Source organism: Taudactylus pleione, unplaced genomic scaffold, assembly GCF_031769625.1.
Source record: "Taudactylus pleione unplaced genomic scaffold, aTauple2 ptg000332l, whole genome shotgun sequence".
Taxonomy (NCBI): domain Eukaryota; kingdom Metazoa; phylum Chordata; class Amphibia; order Anura; family Myobatrachidae; genus Taudactylus; species Taudactylus pleione.
The window spans coordinates 1548526-1571603 of NW_028284733.1; the positions used below are offsets into that span (position 1 = coordinate 1548526).

Sequence of the window (23078 nt, forward strand, 5' to 3'; positions counted from 1 at the left end):
CTAATTATCCTGTTTAATTTTTTTTTATTTTTTTTATAAAAAATATTTCTGGAATTTATTCTTGTAATTTTGCTGTGTTTTTTGTTATTTTAAATCTCAGTTTTAAAATTGACAATGTAAACAATAATGTAAGTCAACTTTAAGTCAACACATATAATTATCAATTACATTATGCTATAACTATTTACACTAAACCCTACCATTAGTAATAAGATGAAACAACTAAAATGCAGCTCCAAAAATTAGTGCCACACAGTTAGAGTTTTGGGAAAGGTTCTGACTCTTTTCTGAATATAAATTAAGAAAAGGTTTAAAAAGTATTTTTGAAAAAAATTTAATTATTATTTTACAGTTCTTTTTATATCCACTGCTTGTTTCAGTATACAGCATATGCTTATTCTGTTTGTAGAGATCCTGATATTGTTTTTATACCCTGTGCCTTCGACTTTTCCGGAGGCTCCTTCATGAACACGGATGAAAGTTTCCTCTTGGACATGCTGTATGTTTTCTGCAGTGACTTCCAGGCATTGTAAAACCCTTGATCCCCAGATGAAGACAAGCAGTAGAAGATGAGAGGGTCTAGGAAGGCGTTGCAAGTGCTAGGCAAGAGTGCCACTTTGCGCCATGTCACGCTCTCATTTTTTACAAAGCCCACGACATGTGAAATGTTATAAGGAGCGAAACAAACAATGAAAACGGTCAAGGTTGTGACTGCGACGCGAATGGCTCTCTTCTTGTGCTTTGCGTGCATGCAACACCTCATGAGGATCTGAATACATCGTGCATAACAAAAGATAGTGATTGCCAAAGGCAGGAAAAATAGGACGATGGAGAGTTCAAGCCTTGCGGGTACTATCAAAGCCAACTGTTTGGTTGTGAAGTTTTCATAGCAGACTACCTTATCGCCATCTTGGGAAAGAAACGTTTCAAGATGGCCATTTTGAGAGGTCTCCAAGACAAACACAAAAGCCACATGGGCAACCACGATTATCCAGAGACCTACACAGATCAGAAAGGAGTACTTGGGCTTCTTGTAAATCTTGTATTTGATTGGGAAAGCCACGCTCAGGTATCGACCAACACTCACGGCACTGAGGAAGCACACGCTGGCGTAAATGGTGCCGAAGTGAATTAAGTTATACAGCGGACATAAGATTTCTGGCAGGGTCCAGCGACTTAGGAAAGTCTCCATAATTTTTATAGGTAAAAACATAATAAATACCAGGTCAGAGACACACAGATTTATCATATAGATCAGATTTGGGGTCAGCCTGCTCCGAGCCTTCTTGCAGAAAATGTAAAATGCCAGGATGTTGGATGGCAGGCCTAAAAACATGGTCATCACATAAATTGCCAGCGACAAGGTATCCAGTGACATTTTAGAGGCATCCGATGATGGTCAGGAAATATGTTGATGAAGACATCTCTGCTTTTCTTGGTTGACCAAAGCTCTATACAACCCCAGGCAAAGCTGACCAGCAGTCCCACTTGAAATGAAATGTTTGTTTAGAAAATAGAATTCTCCACTTGTTGTCACCACTGATGTATCAGGACTATCAGCTCAACTTGACTTGTTCAACGTAAAATAGAGCCTGCTGTGAATTTCGCAGCCAATATTGAGTGAATTATTAAACACCTGACTCATAGCTAATCTGTCCTTTATTTTTGTTCTCTAAATGGATGGGAAATGGTCCAGAAAGATTTGCTGATCTCCTGTAATATTTCATCCAACAAGCTCGTTTAACAAGTCTGCATTAACTAACGGCCTATAAAGCAATAAATTCTGGACTGATTCTATAACGTGGTTTTCAATGAGTACTGAAATACTGTCAATTAAATGATAAGCCTTCAAGAGATTTATACCATCGTTCTTACAAAACATTCATTAATGCAGAATGGAGAGAGAGTTAGCTGGTACAGGATGAGAAGCGCACAGTGAACGCTTGGGTCTCATAGAGATTGTAACTAGGAGAACATAATTTACAGCCATTACAGCCATGAATGGACATTTAGCAAAACAAATACAAACATATGATGAAATTGAGTAACTATATGCTGACTAGCGATAAGAGAATGCACTATGGTCACTGTGTTCATTCGCTGAGAAGAAAAAAACACTGATGTCATTTTCAATACTTAAGAAAAGTAAAGGAATTCATTACTGCTTTAAAATGAAAAAAATAAGACTGTACATTAGGCAATATAATAGAAGAGAAAACACAGTGCACTATTCTCATATACCAACCAACGTTTGCAAGTAGCTTCGCTTGCGTTAATGTCTGTTATTGCTCAGCGGAACAAATTTTACAAAGACAGTAGTGGCATTTGATATTGTGATGTAAATTTTATCTTGTAGACATTGATCACAGAATGTCTTTGTAAACAATATTTACAGTTTTTCTTTCAGGGATTAACACAAAAAGATGCTTGGGGCTACTAACTTGTGAGCAAGCCAGGTATAGCAGCTAATGGGAGAAGCAGCTGGTCCTGAGATCTACAAATCACAAAATTCAATTCAAGGGGCAATCAATCCCACAGTCCAGTCTATGTTCACTTTAGTCAAACTAATTTTATCTTATATATCCCAAATCTGCTGCTACTTAACCTACAGTAACAATGGAAGGTTGCAAGTAACAAGAGCAGCACTCTATGATATGTAGTATTTGTCTTGGTGCACCATCTACTGGATTTACATGTATACTGCAACTTCATGAGTCAAGATAAGCTGCCTGATTAGTGATTAATATATAGTTGAATTTTCCTTCGCAATAGATCTTAAGATATTGATGCATTTACATATGCATACATATATAACTGGTGTGCAATATATATATATATATATATTTCTGATTCCATAGTCCAGTCTATGTTCACTTTAGTCAAACTAATCTTATCTTATATATCCCAAATCTGCTGCTACTTAACCTACAGTAACAATGGAAGGTTGCAAGTAACAAGAGCAGCACTCTATGATATGTAGTATTTGTCTTGGTGCACCATCTACTGGATTTACATGTATACTGCAACTTCATGAGTCAAGATAAGCTGCCTGATTAGTGATTAATATATAGTTGAATTTTCCTTCGCAATAGATCTTAAGATATTGATGCATTTACATATGCATACATATATAACTGGTGTGCAATATATATATATATATATATATATATATATATATTTCTGATTCCATAGTTCATAAACAGTCTTTAAAAATTTATTTGTCCCAAAATATGTATATTTATATACAACTAATTATTTTTTGCTTGAGGATCCTGCACACTGCAAGCGCCGAGTGTCAAGTGTCTGTTTTTTTCTTTATTGCTCCTCTCCCTGATGTCACATTGAGATAATACATACCTCAGTTTCTTTCTAGGTGACTAATCTATACAATATTAAAAATGCAATCCAAATTCATCCCGTCATTTTTGCATGATGCCAGAACGAACAGACAGACAAACAAAATTTCAGAAAAAAAAATATTTTTGTCTCCATAGTTCATACACAGTCCCAAGGAGTACAACTGTGTAAAAAAATTGTATGTACAGACACAACTATTACAACTTTATTATAAGTATAGATTAAAAAATGGTGCATTTGCCAATACTGTATATCTGAAAACTCAGAATACAAATGGATCAGAGCAAAATAGAAACATTTATCAATAACATAAAATGTATTAAAAGAGACATAGAAATACAGCCAAAATTCCATCTTTAGTGTGATAAACAGACAACTTGGACATTAGCCAGTGTCAATTCTGGCAATCAGAGATGGAGTAAGAGGAGGAGAGAAATGGGGAGAAGAGGAGAGAATGATGGGATGGATAGTTGAGAAAGAAAGAGATGGGAATAAGAGGGGGAATGAGTGATGAGAGGAAGAGGAGAGAGAGAGATGAAAGGAAGAGGAGAGAGAGAGAAAGATGGGACCAAGAGGTTGAGAAAGAGAAATGGGAGGATGAGGGGCAGAGAGAGGAGAGGAATAGGGGTAAAGAGAGATGACAGGAAGAGGAGGAGACAATGAGATGAGAGAAAGAGAGGGAGAGAGAGATGGAAGGTAAGGGAGGAGAGAGTTGGAAGGAAGAGTCGGAGACAGTAAGAGGGGGAGAGAGAGATAGAAGGAAGAGGGAGAGAGAAATGGAAGGATGAAGGAGAGAGGCAGATGGGAGGAATAAGCAAGAGAGATGGCAAAAGATGAGACAGAGAGATTGTAGGAAGAAGTGAAGAGAGAGATGGGAGGAATAGGCAGAGAGAGAGAGAGAGAGTTAGGAGGAAGAGAAGAGAAGAGAGAGAGAGATGGAAGAAAGAGGGGAATAAAGAGAAAAAGGAAACAAAACCTGCAATATTGAACACAATAGCCAGCGACCCGGCAAATGAAGGGTCCAAAATACTTTTCATTATAAAAAGTAGACCCTGAAAGTAGATAAGAGGGTATCCCCTAACAATATCAGGGCAGCATCTGTGTACAGTTTGCATGTCCTCCTCATGTTTGCATTGATCTCAGTGGTGCAGGGACTTATGGGAATGATTCTCTGTACAGTGCTATGTAATGTGGCAGTGCTATATATATAAACAGTAATAAACCATGTTTCAGTATATAATTTTTACTTCACTATTAATATTCTGCACAGGGTAAAACTGTTTGCATAAAAGGAGGATAGAGCAGTATTTTAGGAGTATATGTAATAAACACAGATAAGCCCTAAGCCTGTTAATAACTGTTTTTTTTTCCCTATGCATTACAATCTAAGGACTGTGATAGTACCTGTACTGCTGCTATCCACTTATTACTGTGATCATCTCATCTCAGGATAGCGATTACAAGAGCAGTAAGCAGATTTTTTTTTAAAAAAATTAAATACTTTTACAAATGTTTTTCAGTTTTTTTTTCTTAAAAGTCAGTTTGCAGATTGTTGGTGAAGCGGAAAGTTCAACACTACCACCTGTCTGTCAGTATCACTGGGAACTGAGTATCACAAATTCACAAATCTTCTACTGCGGTTGTCAGCAAAAATAGTATTTGGGAGAAAAATTAGTTACTTATAATACTTTCTCAATTAAGGTTTATTTTTATTTATTTTTTAACAAATTCCACTGATGATATATGATATTAGTAAGTTTCCAAAGGGGCAAATTTTTCATGTAGTGTTCAATACCACTTGTGGTGTTATGAGAATTTACTACACTTGTCATAGTGTCTGATTCAGACATGGACGAAGTGCCTATGTTTGAGCGATTATCGGCGCTCAATGTATGCGTCTGAGTCGCACTGAGCATGCGTCAAGTTTCATTATTGATGTTGCTCCTGAGGATTTATTCGCAAAGTGATTGGCAGGCAGAGACCATTTGTGGGTGCAACAGGGGGTGGTGACTAAAATGCGGGTGTGTCGCAACCAGTTTCATGGCGATACCTTTTGCAGCAATAATGGCTCTGGCATCTCAGTTCCCGTGGCTATTCCGCGCGACCATAGGTTTGCTCAGAAGGTCGAATATTGACTGATCAGCAACCGATGATGTGTTTGCATTTGCAAAGAGGCCATTTGGTCGTGGCCAGTGGGTAAGCCCTGCAATGCTATGAGTACCACACCAATAACAAGACATGATTGATAAAAAATGTGCCACAGTAAGCCCTGCAATGCTATGAGTACCGCACCAATAGTAGGACATGATTGATAAAAAATGTCCCACAGTAAGCCCTGCAATGCTATGAGCACCGCACCAATAGTGGGACATGATTGATAAAAATGTGCCACAGTAAGCCCTGCAATGCTTTGAGTACCGCACCAATAGTAGGACATGATTGATAAAAATGTGCCACAGTAAGCCCTGCAATGCTATGAGTACAGCACCAATTGTAGGACATGATTGATAAAAAATGTCCCACAGTAAGCCCTGCAATGCTATGAGCACCGCACCAATTGTGGGACATGATTGATAAAAATGTGCCACAGTAAGCCCTGCAATGCTATGAGCACCGCACCAATAGCACGCAATGATTGATAAAAATGTGCAACAGTAAGCCCTGCAATGCTATGAGTACCGCACCAATAGTAGGACATGATTGATAGAAATGTGCCACAGTAAGCAATACAATGCTATGAGTACCGCATCAATAGCAGGACATGATTGATAAAAAAGTGCCACAGTAAGCCCTGCAATGCGATGAGTACCGCACCAATAGCAGGCAATGATTGATAAAAATGTGCAACAGTAAGCCCTGCAATGCTATGAGTACCGCACCAATAGCAGGACATGATTGATAGAAATGTGCCACAGTAAGCAATACAATGCTATGAGTACCGCATCAATAGCAGGACATGATTGATAAAAATGTGCCACAGTAAGCCCTGCAATGCGATGAGTACCGCACCAATAGTAGGACTTGATTGATAAAAAATGTGCCATAGTAAGCCCTGAAACGCTATGAGTACCAAACCAATAGTAAGACATGATTGATAAAAAATGTGCCACAGTAAGCCCTGCAATGCTATGAGTACCGCTCCAATAGTAGGACATTAGTGATTAAAAATGAGCCAGAGTAAGCCCTGCAATACTATGAGTACCGCACCAATAGTAGGATATGATTGATGTGCCGCAGTAAATCCTGCAATGCTATGAGTACCGCACCAATAGTAGGACATGATTGATAAAAAATGTGCCACAGTAAGCCCTGCAATGCTATGAGTACCGCACCAATAGTAGGACATGATTGATAAAACATGTGCCACAGCAAGCCCTGCAATGCTTTGAGTACCGCACCAATAGTAGGACATGACTAATAAAAAAATGTGCCACAGTAAGCCCCGCAATGCTATGAGTACCGCACCAATAGCAGGCCATGATTGAAAAAACATGTGCCACAGTAAGCCCTGCAATGCTATGAGCACCGCACAAACAGTAGGACATGATTGATAAAAATGTGCCACAGTAAGCCCTGCAATGCTATGAGCAACAAACCAATAGTAGGATATGATTGATATAAAATGCGCCTCAGTAAGCCCTGCAATGCTATGAGTACCGCACCAATAGAAGGACATGATTGATAAAGAATGCGCCACAGTAAGCCCTGCAATGCTATGAGTACTGCACCAATAGTAGGACATGATTGATAAAAAATGAGCCACAGTAAGCCCTGCAATGCTATGAGTACCGCAACAAATGGACATGATTGATAAAAAATGTGCCACAATATGCCCTGCAATGCTATGATCACAGCACCAATAGTAGGATATGATTGATAAAAAATGTGCCACAGTAAGCCCTGCAATACTATGAGTAAAAATGTGCCACAGTAAGCCCTGCAATGCTTTGAGTACCGCACCAATAGTAGGACATGATTGATAAAAAATGTGCTACAGTAAGCCCTGCAATGCTTTGAGTACCACACCAATAGCAGGACATGATTGATAAAAAATGTGCCACAGTAAGCCCTGCAATGCTATGAGTACTGCAACAATAGTAGGACATGGTTGATAAAAAATGTGCCACAGTAAGCCCTGCAATGCTATGAGTACTGCAACAATAGTAGCACATGATTGATAAAAAATGTGCCACAGTAAGTCCTGCAATGCTATGAGTACTGCAACAATAGTAGGACATGATTGATAAAAAATGTGCCACAGTAAGCCTTGCAATGCTATGAGTACTGCACCAATAGTAGGACATGAGTGATAAAAAATGTGCCACAGTAAACCTTGCAATGCTATGAGTACCGCACCAATAGTTGGACATGATTGATAAAAATGTGCCACAGTAAGCCCTGCAATGCTAAGAGCACCCCACCAATAGTTGGACATGATTGATAAAAATGTGCCACAGTAAGCCCTGCAATGCTAAGAGCACCGCACCAATAGTTGGACATGATTGATAAAAATGTGCCATAGTAAGCCCTGCAATGCTATGAGCACCGCACCAATAGCAGGACATGAGTGATAAAAAATGTGCCACAGTAAGCCCTGCAATGCTATGAGCACCGCACCAATAGTTGGACATGATTGATAAAAATGTGCCATAGTAAGCCCTGCAATGCTATGAGCACCGCACCAATAGTTGGACATGATTGATAAAAATGTGCCATAGTAAGCCCTGCAATGTTATGAGCACCGCACCAATAGCAGGACATGAGTGATAAAAAATGTGCCACAGTAAGCCCTGCAATGCTATAAGTACCGCTCCAATTGTAGGACATGATTGATAATTATTTGACCTTAAAATAGTAATAAACATTATCTACATTCATATGAGACAGGCAATCATTATGCATACACTTATCTTTTTACTCTATGTAACCATCAGATATTGTTAGTCATAGTAAATGAGATAATAATTCTCAGTCATAAGGTCATAAACCCCATGGAAACTCATTGCTTGTTGTCGGAAACATTTCCTTGACGTCTTATGTGCCCTACAGTCTGCCCACAACAGTAAGTATACAAAACAAATTCATGATAAAGAGACAAATTACTCTATAAATATGATTTGTATTCATGTCAAACTGTAAAGAAACAGTAATTACTGTGTGATACCCCAAAGGAGATTTCTTTATGTTTGTTTATGTTACCCTGTCTTGGTGTGTTTAGAGGAAGTGGCTCTAAGATTCTTCTCTTCAGCTGTACTTTTGTTACTACCCCCTTCACACCGTAGCAGAGAGGCAAGGATTCCTCCCCCAGAGAAAGACAGTAACCAGAATGTGTGCCTAAATAAAGTAGTGTTCCTTACTTAGAACTTCACCATAGAGACTAAGGTGGGGTACATGACTTGAAGGGGTAAAGTGATTTAGGCAGGTTAGGCTTTCCTTGGCCAGGAGAATAGACTGTTTCAGTCTTTCCTAACCAAAAATCATCCTACAGGAATGCCCAGCAGTGAAGCCTGGGCAGAGCTTGAGCAAGTTACCAGGAATAAATTTGTTCATGACAATGAGGAATATATGTTGCTCTCTTCCCTCTGTCATATGCCAAGATCCGCAAATTTGATAAAGCTGAGCTCTGCTCCATTTATGGGCAGAATTGAGTTGTATATAATAAATAAGTATTCCATAAGGAGTTGTTCTGTTATAAAATTGACCAAGTACGGTGTGCAAGTTAGTATATGCAGCTCTGTATTTGCTCTTCTCTTTCTTTTGGAAGAAAAGTATTTTTCAAACAAATTGAAAAAGCCATATTATTGAAATAACAAGGTTCTGTATTAAAATTAGGGGTGAGCGGGTTCGGATTTCTGAAATCCGAACCCCCCCGAGCCCCCCCGATCCGAGTCCGATCCGAGTCAGGCTCGACTTTTCACGCCTGACTCGGATCTGAAATCGAGGCAAAACGTCATCATCCCGCCTTCCGAGTCTCGCGGGTTTTGGATCCTATATAAGGTACCCGCGTCGGCGCCATTTTCTCACTCGGCTGTGGACAGTGAAGAGGGAGGGTGGGAGTTAGGGCTGTGTAGTGTAGTGTAGTGTAGTGTAGTGCTGCTGTTGTCCACTACTTCAAAGTCCATAGGGGCTGGCTGTGTTGTGCTGTGCTGCTGTTGTTAATAGGGGCTGTGTCCACTACTTCAAAGTCCATAGGGGCTGGCTGGACTGTGTTGTGCAGTCAGTTCTCCATAGGGGCTGTGTCCACTCCAAAGTCCTGTGCAGTGTCCCAGTCCTAAAGGAGTGCTGTAGTGTTGTCCAGGGGGTGCTCTGTCCATCAGGGGTGCTCCCCCCAAGTGCTAAAAAAATAATATATTTTCTGTGTTTGTGAATTGTGTGCGCAGTAGCCGCACGTGCATCAACAAAGTAGTGCCAAGTGTGCGCCTGTGTCATAAGTAAAGGGCCGGCTGGCTTGACCGTTAAAGGGTGCTGTAACCCCCGAAAGTACACTCCAGTCCAAACCAAAAAAAAATTATTTTCTGTGTTTGTGAATTGTGTGCGCAGTAGCCGCACGTGCATCAACAAAGTAGTGCCAAGCGTGCGCCTGTGTCATAAGTAATGGGCCAGCTGGCTTGACCGTTAAGGGTGCTGTAACCCCCGAAAGTACACTCCAGTCCAAACCAAAAAAAAAATTATTTTCTGTGTTTGTGAATTGTGTGCGCAGTAGCCGCACGTGCATCAACAAAGTAGTGCCAAGCGTGCGCCTGTGTCATAAGTAAAGGGCCGGCTGGCTTGACCGTTAAGGGTGCTGTAACCCCCGAAAGTACACTCCAGTCCAAACCAAAAAAAAAATTATTTTCTGTGTTTGTGAATTGTGTGCGCAGTAGCCGCACGTGCATCAACAAAGTAGTGCCAAGCGTGCGCCTGTGTCATAAGTAAAGGGCCGGCTGGCTTGACCGTTAAGGGTGCTGTAACCCCCGAAAGTACACTCCAGTCCAAACCAAAAAAAATATTATTTTCTGTGTTTGTGAATTGTGTGCGCAGTAGCCGCACGTGCATCAACAAAGTAGTGCCAAGCGTGCGCCTGTGTCATAAGTAAAGGGCCGGCTGGCTTGACCGTTAAGGGTGCTGTAACCCCCGAAAGTACACTCCAGTCCAAACCAAAAAAAAAATTATTTTCTGTGTTTGTGAATTGTGTGCGCAGTAGCCGCACGTGCATCAACAAAGTAGTGCCAAGCGTGCGCCTGTGTCATAAGTAAAGGGCCGGCTGGCTTGACCGTTAAGGGTGCTGTAACCCCCGAAAGTACACTCCAGTCCAAACCTAAAAAAAAATTATTTTCTGTGTTTGTGAATTGTGTGCGCAGTAGCCGCACGTGCATCAACAAAGTAGTGCCAAGCGTGCGCCTGTGTCATAAGTAAAGGGCCGGCTGGCTTGACCGTTAAAGGGTGCTGTAACCCCCGAAAGTACACTCCAGTCCAAACCAAAAAAAAATTATTTTCTGTGTTTGTGAATTGTGTGCGCAGTAGCCGCACGTGCATCAACAAAGTAGTGCCAAGCGTGCGCCTGTGTCATAAGTAAAGGGCCGGCTGGCTTGACCGTTAAGGGTGCTGTAACCCCCGAAAGTACACTCCAGTCCAAACCTAAAAAAAAAATATTTTCTGTGTTTGTGAATTGTGTGCGCAGTAGCCGCACGTGCATCAACAAAGTAGTGCCAAGCGTGCGCCTGTGTCATAAGTAAAGGGCCGGCTGGCTTGACCGTTAAGGGTGCTGTAACCCCCGAAAGTACACTCCAGTCCAAACCAAAAAAAAAATTATTTTCTGTGTTTGTGAATTGTGTGCGCAGTAGCCGCACGTGCATCAACAAAGTAGTGCCAAGCGTGCGCCTGTGTCATAAGTAAAGGGCCGGCTGGCTTGACCGTTAAGGGTGCTGTAACCCCCGAAAGTACACTCCAGTCCAAACCTAAAAAAAAATTATTTTCTGTGTTTGTGAATTGTGTGCGCAGTAGCCGCACGTGCATCAACAAAGTAGTGCCAAGCGTGCGCCTGTGTCATAAGTAAAGGGCCGGCTGGCTTGACCGTTAAAGGGTGCTGTAACCCCCGAAAGTACACTCCAGTCCAAACCAAAAAAAAATTATTTTCTGTGTTTGTGAATTGTGTGCGCAGTAGCCGCACGTGCATCAACAAAGTAGTGCCAAGCGTGCGCCTGTGTCATAAGTAAAGGGCCGGCTGGCTTGACCGTTAAGGGTGCTGTAACCCCCAAAAGTACACTCCAGTCCAAACCTAAAAAAAAAATATTTTCTGTGTTTGTGAATTGTGTGCGCAGTAGCCGCACGTGCATCAACAAAGTAGTGCCAAGCGTGCGCCTGTGTCATAAGTAAAGGGCCGGCTGGCTTGACCGTTAAGGGTGCTGTAACCCCCGAAAGTACACTCCAGTCCAAACCAAAAAAAAATTATTTTCTGTGTTTGTGAATTGTGTGCGCAGTAGCCGCACGTGCATCAACAAAGTAGTGCCAAGCGTGCGCCTGTGTCATAAGTAAAGGGCCGGCTGGCTTGACCGTTAAAGGGTGCTGTAACCCCCGAAAGTACACTCCAGTCCAAACCAAAAAAAAATTATTTTCTGTGTTTGTGAATTGTGTGCGCAGTAGCCGCACGTGCATCAACAAATTAGTGCCAAGCGTGCGCCTGTGTCATAAGTAATGGGTCAGCTGGCTTGACCGTTAAGGGTGCTGTAACCCCCGAAAGTACACTCCAGTCCAAACCAAAAAAAAAATTATTTTCTGTGTTTGTGAATTGTGTGCGCAGTAGCCGCACGTGCATCAACAAAGTAGTGCCAAGCGTGCGCCTGTGTCATAAGTAAAGGGCCGGCTGGCTTGACCGTTAAGGGTGCTGTAACCCCCGAAAGTACACTCCAGTCCAAACCAAAAAAAAAATTATTTTCTGTGTTTGTGAATTGTGTGCGCAGTAGCCGCACGTGCATCAACAAAGTAGTGCCAAGCGTGCGCCTGTGTCATAAGTAAAGGGCCGGCTGGCTTGACCGTTAAGGGTGCTGTAACCCCCGAATGTACACTCCAGTCCAAACCAAAAAAAATATTATTTTCTGTGTTTGTGAATTGTGTGCGCAGTAGCCGCACGTGCATCAACAAAGTAGTGCCAAGCGTGCGCCTGTGTCATAAGTAAAGGGCCGGCTGGCTTGACCGTTAAGGGTGCTGTAACCCCCGAAAGTACACTCCAGTCCAAACCAAAAAAAAAATTATTTTCTGTGTTTGTGAATTGTGTGCGCAGTAGCCGCACGTGCATCAACAAAGTAGTGCCAAGCGTGCGCCTGTGTCATAAGTAAAGGGCCGGCTGGCTTGACCGTTAAGGGTGCTGTAACCCCCGAAAGTACACTCCAGTCCAAACCTAAAAAAAAATTATTTTCTGTGTTTGTGAATTGTGTGCGCAGTAGCCGCACGTGCATCAACAAAGTAGTGCCAAGCGTGCGCCTGTGTCATAAGTAAAGGGCCGGCTGGCTTGACCGTTAAAGGGTGCTGTAACCCCCGAAAGTACACTCCAGTCCAAACCAAAAAAAAATTATTTTCTGTGTTTGTGAATTGTGTGCGCAGTAGCCGCACGTGCATCAACAAAGTAGTGCCAAGCGTGCGCCTGTGTCATAAGTAAAGGGCCGGCTGGCTTGACCGTTAAGGGTGCTGTAACCCCCGAAAGTACACTCCAGTCCAAACCTAAAAAAAAAATATTTTCTGTGTTTGTGAATTGTGTGCGCAGTAGCCGCACGTGCATCAACAAAGTAGTGCCAAGCGTGCGCCTGTGTCATAAGTAAAGGGCCGGCTGGCTTGACCATTAAGGGTGCTGTAACCCCCGAAAGTACACTCCAGTCCAAACCGAAAAAAAAAATTATTTTCTGTGTTTGTGAATTGTGTGCACTGTGGCTGCACGTGCATCAACAAAGTAGTGCCAAGCGTGCGCCTGTGTCATAAGTAAAGGGCCGGCTGGCTTGACCGTTAAGGGTGCTGTAACCCCCGAATGTACACTCCAGTCCAAACCAAAAAAAAAATTATTTTCTGTGTTTGTGAATTGTGTGCGCAGTAGCCGCACGTGCATCAACAAAGTAGTGCCAAGCGTGCGCCTGTGTCATAAGTAAAGGGCCGGCTGGCTCATTTCTTAAAGGGTGGTGTAACCCACAAAGTGCACTACTCTCCAGCAAAAATAAAATAATATTTTCTGTGTTTGTGTGCGCTTTAGCCGCACGTATATATATCAATATAACATAAATGGAGGACCAAACTTTCTCCGATAAAAATAAAATAGGGAAAGATCAAGAACCTCTTCCTCCTAGTGCTGTTGCTGCTGCTGGGAGTTGTTCATCATCCCAGAGAGGAAGTAGGAACATCACTACTTTTACTAAACAATTGACCCTCCAACAGTCCCTAGCGAGGAGGATGAAGTACGACAGCAGTCATCCTGAAGCAAAACGTATAACTGAGGCCTTGACTGCTATGTTGGTGTTAGACGTGCGTCCGGTATCCGACATTAGTGCAGTGGGATTTAGACAATTGATGGAGGTAGTGTGTCCTCGGTTCCAAATCCCGTCTAGATTCCACCTGCATCCTCAAAGCAGCAGCGACAAGCGTGCGTCTGTCTGTTAAAGGGTGGTGACACCCTCAAAGTGTGCTACACAAACAATTAAAATATTGTTCTTTTTTTTTCTGTCTTTGTGAATTGTGTGGGCTGTAGCCGCACCTGCATCCTTAAAGCAGCAGCGACAAGCGTGCGTCTGTCTGTTAAAGGGTGGTGACACCCTCAAAGTGTGCTACACAAACAATTAAAATATTGTTCTTTTTTCTGTCTTTGTGAATTGTGTGGGCTGTAGCCGCACCTGCATCCTTAAAGCAGCAGCGACAAGCGTGCGTCTGTCTGTTAAAGGGTGGTGACACCCTCAAAGTGTGCTACACAAACAATTAAAATATTGTTCTTTTTTCTGTCTTTGTGAATTGTGTGGGCTGTAGCCGCACCTGCATCCTTAAAGCAGCAGCGACAAGCGTGCGTCTGTCTGTTAAAGGGTGGTGACACCCTCAAAGTGTGCTACACAAACAATTAAAATATTGTTCTTTTTTTTTTGGTCTTTGTGAAATGTGTGGGCTGTAGCCGCACCTGCATCCTTAAAGCAGCAGCGACAAGCGTGCGTCTGTCTGTTAAAGGGTGGTGACACCCTCAAAGTGTTCTACACAAACAATTAAAATATTGTTCTTTTTTTTCGGTCTTTGTGAAATGTGTGGGCTGTAGCCGCACCTGCATCCTTAAAGCAGCAGCGACAAGCATGCGTCTGTCTGTTAAAGGGTGGTGTAACTCTCAAAGTGTTCCAAAAAATAAAAAACAATTTTTTTAATGTGTTTGTGACTTGTGTGCGATGTAGCCACACTTGCATCCTCAAAGCAGCAGCGACAAGCGTGCGTCTGTCTGTTAAAGGGTGGTGACACCCTCAAAGTGTGCTACACAAACAATTAAAATATTGTTCTTTTTTTTTTGGTCTTTGTGAAATGTGTGGGCTGTAGCCGCACCTGCATCCTTAAAGCAGCAGCGACAAGCGTGCGTCTGTCTGTTAAAGGGAGGTGACACCCTCAAAGTGTGCTACACAAACAATAAAAATATTCTTCTTTTTCTGTCTTTGTGAATTGTGTGGGCTGTAGCCGCACTTGCATCCTCAAAGCAGCAGCGACAAGCGTGCGTCTGTCTGTTAAAGGGTGGTGACACCTTCAAAGTGTGCTACACAAACAATAAAAATATTCTTCTTCTTTCTGTCTTTGTGAATTGTGTGGGCTGTAGCCGCACTTGCATCCTCAAAGCAGCAGCGACAAGCGTGCGTCTGTCTGTTAAAGGGTGGTGACACCCTCAAAGTGTGCTACACAAACAATAAAAATATTGTTCTTTTTTTTCTGTCTTTGTGAATTGTGTGGGCTGTAGCCGCACTTGCATCCTCAAAGCAGCAGCGACAAGCGTGCGTCTGTCTGTTAAAGGGTGGTGTAACCCACAAAGTGCTCCAAAAAATAAAAAACTATTTTTTTAATGTGTTTGTGACTTGTGTGCGATGTAGCCGCACGTGCATCAACATAGTAGCAGCACCAAGCGTGCGCCTGTGTCATAAGTCAAGGGCTGGTTTGGACATCTGGTCCGGACTGAAGGACGTGCCAACAATTTCTGACAAGTCTACTGTCACTGCATATGATACTGTCCTCAATGCAGCAGCGACAAGCGTGCGTCTGTCTGTTAAAGGGTGGTGACACCCTCAAAGTGTGCTACACAAACAATAAAATATTGTTCTTTTTTTTCTGTCTTTGTGAATTGTGTGGGCTGTAGCCGCACTTGCATCCTCAAAGCAGCAGCGACAAGCGTGCGTCTGTCTGTTAAAGGGTGGTGTAACTCTCAAAGTGCTCCAAAAAATAAAAAACTATTTTTTTAATGTGTTTGTGACTTGTGTGCGATGTAGCCGCACGTGCATCAACATAGTAGCAGCGCCAAGCGTGTGCCTGTGTCATAAGTCAAGGGCTGGTTTGGACATCTGGTCCGGACTGAAGGACGTGCCAACAATTTCTGACAAGTCTACTGTCACTGCAAATGATACTGTCCTCAAAGCAGCAGCGACAAGCATGCATCTGTCTGTTAAAGGGTGGTGACACCCTCAAAGTGTGCTACACAAACAATAAAAATATTCTTCTTTTTTTTCTGTCTTTGTGAATTGTGTGGGCTGTAGCCGCACTTGCATCCTCAAAGCAGCAGCGACAAGCGTGCGTCTGTCTGTTAAAGGGTGGTGTAACTCTCAAAGTGCTCCAAAAAATAAAAAAATATTTTTTTAATGTGTTTGTGACTTGTGTGCGATGTAGCCGCACTTGCATCCTCAAAGCAGCAGCGACAAGCATGCGTCTGTCTGTTAAAGGGTGGTGTAACCCTCAAAGGGCGCTCCACAAACAATAAAAATATTCTTCTTTTTTTTTCTGTCTTTGTGAATTGTGTGGGCTGTAGCCGCACTTGCATCCTCAAAGCAGCAGCGACAAGCGTGCGTCTGTCTGTTAAAGGATTACATCGGTGACAGCATCCAAGTAGGCATGTCAGACAGTCCGTACCTGTACTGGCAGGAAAAAGAAGCAATTTGGAGGTCCCTGTACAAACTGGCTCTATTTTACCTGAGTTGCCCCCCCTCCAGTGTGTACTCCGAAAGAGTGTTTAGTGCAGCCAGGAACCTTGTCAGCGAAAGGCATAGGAGGTTGCTTCCACAAAATGTGGAGAAGATGATGTTCATAAAATGAATTATCAACTCTTCCAGGGAGACCAGCCTCCGGAACGTACAGAGGGACCTGTGGTTGTGGATTCCAGCGGGGACGAATTAATACTCTGTGAGAATGAGGATGTACACACTGAAGAGGGTGAGGAATCGGTGGATGAGGAGGATGAGGATGACATCTTACCTCCGTAGAGCCAGTTTGTGCAGGGACAGATTAATTGCCAGCTTGTTTTGTGGGGGCCCAAACGAACCAATCATTTCAGCCACAGTTGTGTGGCAGACCCTGGCGCTGAAATGATTGGTTTGTTAAAGTGTGCATGTCCTGTTTATACAACATAAGAGTGGGTGGGAGGGCCCAAGGACAATTCCATCTTGCACCTCTTTTTTTTCTTTGCATTATGTACAGTTTGGGGCCTAGTTTTTCAAACTGCCATCCTGTCTGCCACTGCAGTTTCACGCCTAGATGGGTCACGTGTTTGTGCCGCCCACTCGTGTCGCTTAGCATAGTCATCCAGCTACCTCGGTGCAACCTTTTGGACATAAAAACACTATTGTGAGATGTGAGGTGTTCAGAATAGACTGGAAATGAGTGGAAATTAAGGTTATTGAGGTTAATAATAGCATAGGAGCAGAAAAACCTACAAATTCTGTGATTTTAGCTGTTTTTATGCTTTTTTTCAAAAAAATACAGATCCAAAACACAAAACCCAGAACCCAAAACACGGAAGGGTGGTTTTGGCAAAACCAATCCAGATCCAAAACACGAAGAAAGATCCAGATCCAAAACCAAAACACAAAACACGAAAAGTGGCCGGTGCACACCCCTAATTAAAATATGTTTTATTGTATACAAATAAAGAGGAAAAACATTCACATTTTAGAATATCATACTGACATACAGTAAAAATAGTGCACATTTAGCATCACAATATATACAGTAATGTAATAAAAAATTAAAAGCTTTCAATATCTCAGTAAAACTATTTCACCCTCAATCTATAGCTGGATATATGACAGCATTCATGATGCCCACACATTTTACCATCTGACTTTTTAAGATCACCATTAAATTAATAAATGTGTGAGCGATTTGGCCACTTGTAGATGGTCAAGTTATTAAGGTGTCCAGATGAAGAACTGAACATTGCCTTGTTGCTCCTATTGCATTTGCTGGTCTTCTTGCTCAGACCATATGTTTGAGGACATTATGTCTTAAATTCAGTAGAAATTATCGTTTTTTAATTTCTAATAATCTGGAAGAGTTTTCTTGAAAAACAACAGATTATTCTTTTTTGGGGGGTATCTACAAATTCACACGTACAAAGAATATCTGATCTATTCCATTAATGTCTGAGCATGGCGTATTCCACCTCCGGGCCTGGCTTGCGTTGAGTGCCCTCTTTGGGTAAATTGGCGATGACTGAGTAGTGAATATCATCTTGGGTTCCTTCATGGACCTTCTTCGAAGACTGAATGTTCTCATACTGGAAATGTAAGAAGATACTTTGTGAAAATTACTAATCTCACTCCTAGTTCTGGGTCAACCAAACATCAGGTTGTATGAATACAGAGCTACAAAGGGTTTATATAAATTTGCTTGTGACAGTAAATCATTCTCATCTGAGCTTTACAATTTCTGCCAAGAGGGAAAATTGTTTCTCCACCAGGCATCCAAAGTCTTTAACATTGGTAGCAAATAACTTACTACCATCTACACAGCACATAAATATCCACTCCCGAAACTAATGGTAAAAAAACGGAATCGGTATGATTTACCGCCGGACCCATGCCCGGCGGTTGGAATCCCGACAGAGTAGGAAATCCCGATCATCAAAGGTAAGCACACAGTATACTAACCTATTTCTACCCCCTAACCCTAACCCTCCCTTAGGAGTGCCTAACCCTAACCTTCCCCCCCCAGTGCCTAACCCTAATCCCCCCTCTAAGTGCCTAAACCAAACCCCCCCTTCCCCGCTGCCTAAACCTAAGTCCCCTGGGGGGTGCCTAACCCTAAGTCCCCCCCGGGGGTGCCTAATGCTAACCCCCCCTTCCCCTAGCCTAAACCTAACCTCCCGGGGGGGTGCCTAACACTAAGTCCACCCCCTCCGGGAACCCTAAACCTAACCCCCTCCGCGGCTATCCACACTCGGTCCAGCGCTATCCCCACTCAGCGCCCGGGGTCCCTTCAATCGGGATGCCGGGAGTCGGGCTCCCAGCGTATGTCTAATGACAGGCGTCGGCATATCGACGCCTGTCTTTAGACCCTTGCTGGGATATGACAGTCGGGAAGCCGGCTGTCGGGATTAGGTCCGCCGGCTTCCCGACTGCATACCAAACAACAAAACATTGTAAACTGACGATACTGTATCAGTCACTTTGGGGCCTATGGACTAAGCCTTGGATGGAGATAAAGTAAAGGGAGATAAAGTTCCAACCAATCAGCTCCTAACAAAGGCTTAGTAAATAGAACCCTTCATCACTGTACATTTATATCATTATTTTTGGTATTATTGCTATACTAATTTGTTTTCTTTTAACACCCAACATACTGTATACAACAAGAAAAATATATTGTTCAGTAAAACTCTACTTGCATAGAGTTGTACTGAACATAATATGGGAAAGCATTATCATCAGATGAAACTATTATTTCATTCCCAGGGGGGAGATGTACTAAACTCTGGAAAGTGATAAATTGGAAAGTGATGAACTACAAACCAATCAGCTCCTAACTGTCATGTTACAGGCTATGTTTGAAAAATGACAAGTATGAGCTTTGGATGGAAGTTTATCACTCTCCACTTTATCACATTCCAGAGCTTAGTACATTTGCCCCCCCCCCCTCCCGTTTGTTTTGTGCAGGACTGCAATGAACAGATGTGTGCAGACCCCAATATAGAGTTCTCACTCGATTTACCCCACTCATTTCCCATTTTGTTTGCCCAGGCATTCTGTGTTACACCACAAACTACACCTCCTGAAATTTCTACTCATGTTTGAAAATACATTATGACCAGTGGCGGATTCTACCTAGGGGCTGCGGGACTGCAGCCCCCCCAGTAAATATCCGCCACTGCTAGTCCCTAGAGAGCTCTGGTCTATCTAGCTCCAGCACTCCCCACTCACCTGGCCGGTGCGATCATCATTAACAGGGCAGGCACAGCTCAGCAGGGAGAAGGAGACAGCCCCCTTGTGTTGACCTGCCCTGCATGTGTTAGCAGTGTAGTGGCTTCCTATTGGAAGCCCTACCTGCTGATCTTACACAGGGCAAGAAGTCACAGGGGAGGAAACTTCTCCCCCTGTGGGACTGCCAGCCCGGAGTGTGATAGCACAGTAAGAGTTTCCAGCAGGAAGCCCACACTGTGCTAATCCCTGGCTGAAATATGCTTCTATGGCTGATACTCCAGCTGAGCATGTGCAGTACAAGATTAGGGACTCTGGTCATCAGTAGCGCTGACCAATGTTGCAGCCCGGGCAGTCCCCCGGGTTGGAATAGGTAGGAACCGTCACTGATTATGACCAATGCACATAAAAAAGGAAATAACACTTGGGAGCAGGTAGGGTAGATGAATCTTCATAAAACACTAATAATCCTGATATCTGTCTATCTGTGTTATGACCAATAGTCCAATAGTGGTAATAGTGAGAGAGAATGGTCCAACAAAGGTATATATACTGTATATCTTCCAAAAATATCTATTTTTTCCAAAATGGAGGTATTATGAGCAGGTCACTTCTCACAGGCTTATGTCAATTTAAGTTTCCAAACTCTTCACTTTCTCTGTAACCACCATTGGACTAGTGGTCCTACCATAGAGAGACAGATATCAGGAACATTGGTATTCAACGTAGATTCATGTAGCCAACTTGTGCCCAAGAGATAATTAAATTTTTACATTGTCACCCCTAAGTGGATTCTGGATTCCCCTTACAATTGAATGTGACAACAAAATAACTAGATTACCTCTGTTTAGAGGGGTGGTGGGGACTTTACCTTCTTCTAATGTTTATTAATTGCAATATCATTTTGGAAAGTAAGGACATTGTTTGCAAAAGTTAATTGGGAACTTTTTTAAAGGTTGCTCCACTAGTACCATTAGTATTATTGTAATATTGGGTCTGTGACCACCTATTTCATGTAGATGGGCATTTGTCACAACCATTTTTCGACATCAGGCGATAGAAGCCTACAATAATCTGTTACACTGGGTAGATGTATGAAGCAGTTAAAAGAGTGGAGAAGTTGCCCACGGCAACCGATCAGCTTTGAGGTTGCATTTATCAAGCACATTCTAGAAAATGATAGGTAGAAGCTGATGGGTTACTATAAGCAACGTCTCCATTGGCACACTTCTATCTTTTCACTGCTTCATACAGTACATGAAGTCCAGGTCTACTAATGTTATTACTCTATCTACCAAGGTATGTACCTTGTGCTGTTGAAGGAACTTGCTCCTTCCATTATCTAACTCTCAGTCTGGAATTGCTGCTGCTCCCATTTTCCTAACCCATCCTTATTAACACAATCACATGAGAGGGCAGTTCCCACATGTAAATTGTAAACAGGTCCAAATGACATGATTGTACCTGTTTTTATAGATTCTCTTTATCAATTATTATAAATTTCCAAAACTGAAACAAAAACCGAATCTGAACCAAAACACTTGAGGGTGGTTTTTCCAAAATCAAAACCAAAACACGATGATGAATTAGAACCATAACCAAAACACGGGGCTCTGCACACATCTCTAGCATGTAACTACATTTCTGCCTGTTCATGCAGTAAGAAACATACAGGGGTATTCAATACGGAGCGAAAACTCAGTTTCTGCGAGATTTTCGCTCGGATGAAGTCATTTTCGCCGGTTTTACTTTTACACCGTATTCAATTTGAAGACTTTTCGCCGGTGCGAAAAGTATATTGCATTCGACCCTGCGAAAAAGTATCACCAAGGAATGGGTGTCGAAAAAAAAAGCAGAATTGGGGTTTTGGGGTGCAACATTTCGGAAACCACCCTGCACCCTTCAGACAGTCCCCCAAAGGTAAACTGTGTCAAAAAATTTTCAAAAAAGACCTTAGAACACCCCAAAAATAGCACTTTCATTTTGTGGGCGAAAAAAAAAAAATGGGGATACAAAGGTAAAAACTAGCTAACCAGCATCTAGGGGGGTCCCCAAGTATGCCCCAAGTGTTTTTTTCATTGCAGGTGCTTGCAGCAGGTGGATTTTTCACGTTTTTTAAAACTTCACTTTAGCAACTTTTAAATATGCTCACCCCCATTTTCAAGCACCCCAAATTTGCTGGGACTAGTTATTTTCAGCTAAAAAAACTTCTAAATACTATTCTTCACCACCTTCCTAAATTCCCAAAATAGCAGCTATCGAGCCCATTTAAAGACCCCAAAAATCTTCAGAAGGGCTAATCGGTGGTATCCAGAGTGATCCCCCATGTCAAAACAACTTTTTGGGGGTGTTAGGGTCTTTTTCCCGAATATCAGCAAAGTTATTGCTGATTTCAGTTTCGCCGGGTGCCGTTTTCAACGATTTCGTATTGAATACGGGGATATCGGGAACGCACGCGACACTCTTTCGACGTAAAAAAACTCTGATGTGCGGCGAAAACCTCGCTGGCGAGGTTAACATTTCATATTGAATACCCCTCATAAGATCATGTTCTCAGTTTAGTCCAGAAATCGTTCCTGCATAAAACATGTTGATTGGTCCAATCAAGCGATGGAGGGTGTAGATTTACCTCGGCAGTAGTGGGAAATTTCTTCACAACGCTGTAAATGGTGCTGATATCTTCCTGATTTCTCTCGGCCCTAAACAGAGATCATTAAGTTAACATTTGTAAATACAGATGATAGGAATTCACAGGCAGTTTCACACTAATCCCTGACTTGGAAATGTTCCCCAGTGTGTATATATTCCTTTTCTTACTGGTAGTGGACGCATTACTTAAAAAAATTTTACTCCCAAACCATTAAAGTTCTTCCTTTTGCAGAGAACTTTCTATATAATTTGTGCTACAAATGTTTTGTCTATATTGTTGCTCTACTCAGTGGTACTGTAGATCAGGATTAAACTAGACACATATCAGTCATTTCAGTCACTCCTTCCAACCACAGAGTATATGAATCTATACCCAATAACTTCAGTATATGCCAGTTTGATTTTAGTTTTGATATATTCGCATCTCACTTTTACACATTGATTTACGGTTTGCTATTTGCCTCCACAGTTCACGGTTTGCTGTTCACATTAAAATTGGCATTACATATTTTTAAACACTATTATTCCTAAATACTGATAAAAGTATTTTAACAATTGTTTTAACCGTGAAGTGCACGTTAGAGGTTCCTTATATGCCGTCCAAATGTCAGGTTTATCACTGGCTTTGGGAAATAGTTCAAATTTGTTAATTTGAGCACAAACTTTATAAGCCAGCTCGCCTTGCTCAAATTTCACTAA

General features: G+C 42.2%; 2 protein-coding genes across 2 annotated transcripts in view; both read right to left on the reverse strand.

Moving 5' to 3' along the window:
- Positions 1-394: 394 nt before the first annotated feature.
- On the reverse strand, positions 395-1384 carry LOC148509074 (free fatty acid receptor 3-like). The gene has a single exon (XM_088443616.1). It carries the CDS (start codon positions 1376-1378, stop codon positions 395-397), a length of 984 nt encoding a protein of 327 aa, XP_088299742.1. The 5' UTR covers positions 1379-1384.
- Positions 1385-17533: 16149 nt separating this feature from the next.
- The window catches only part of LOC148509075 (B-cell receptor CD22-like), a 78791-nt gene continuing 73246 nt past the window's right edge, over positions 17534-23078 (reverse strand). The window contains exons 12-13 of the mRNA XM_088443617.1: positions 22360-22429; positions 17534-18091 (exon numbers count right to left, since the gene is read on the reverse strand). Coding sequence (XP_088299743.1) covers positions 17951-18091; positions 22360-22429 — 211 coding nt within the window. The 3' untranslated portion in view covers positions 17534-17950. The remainder of the gene's footprint in view (positions 18092-22359; positions 22430-23078) is intronic.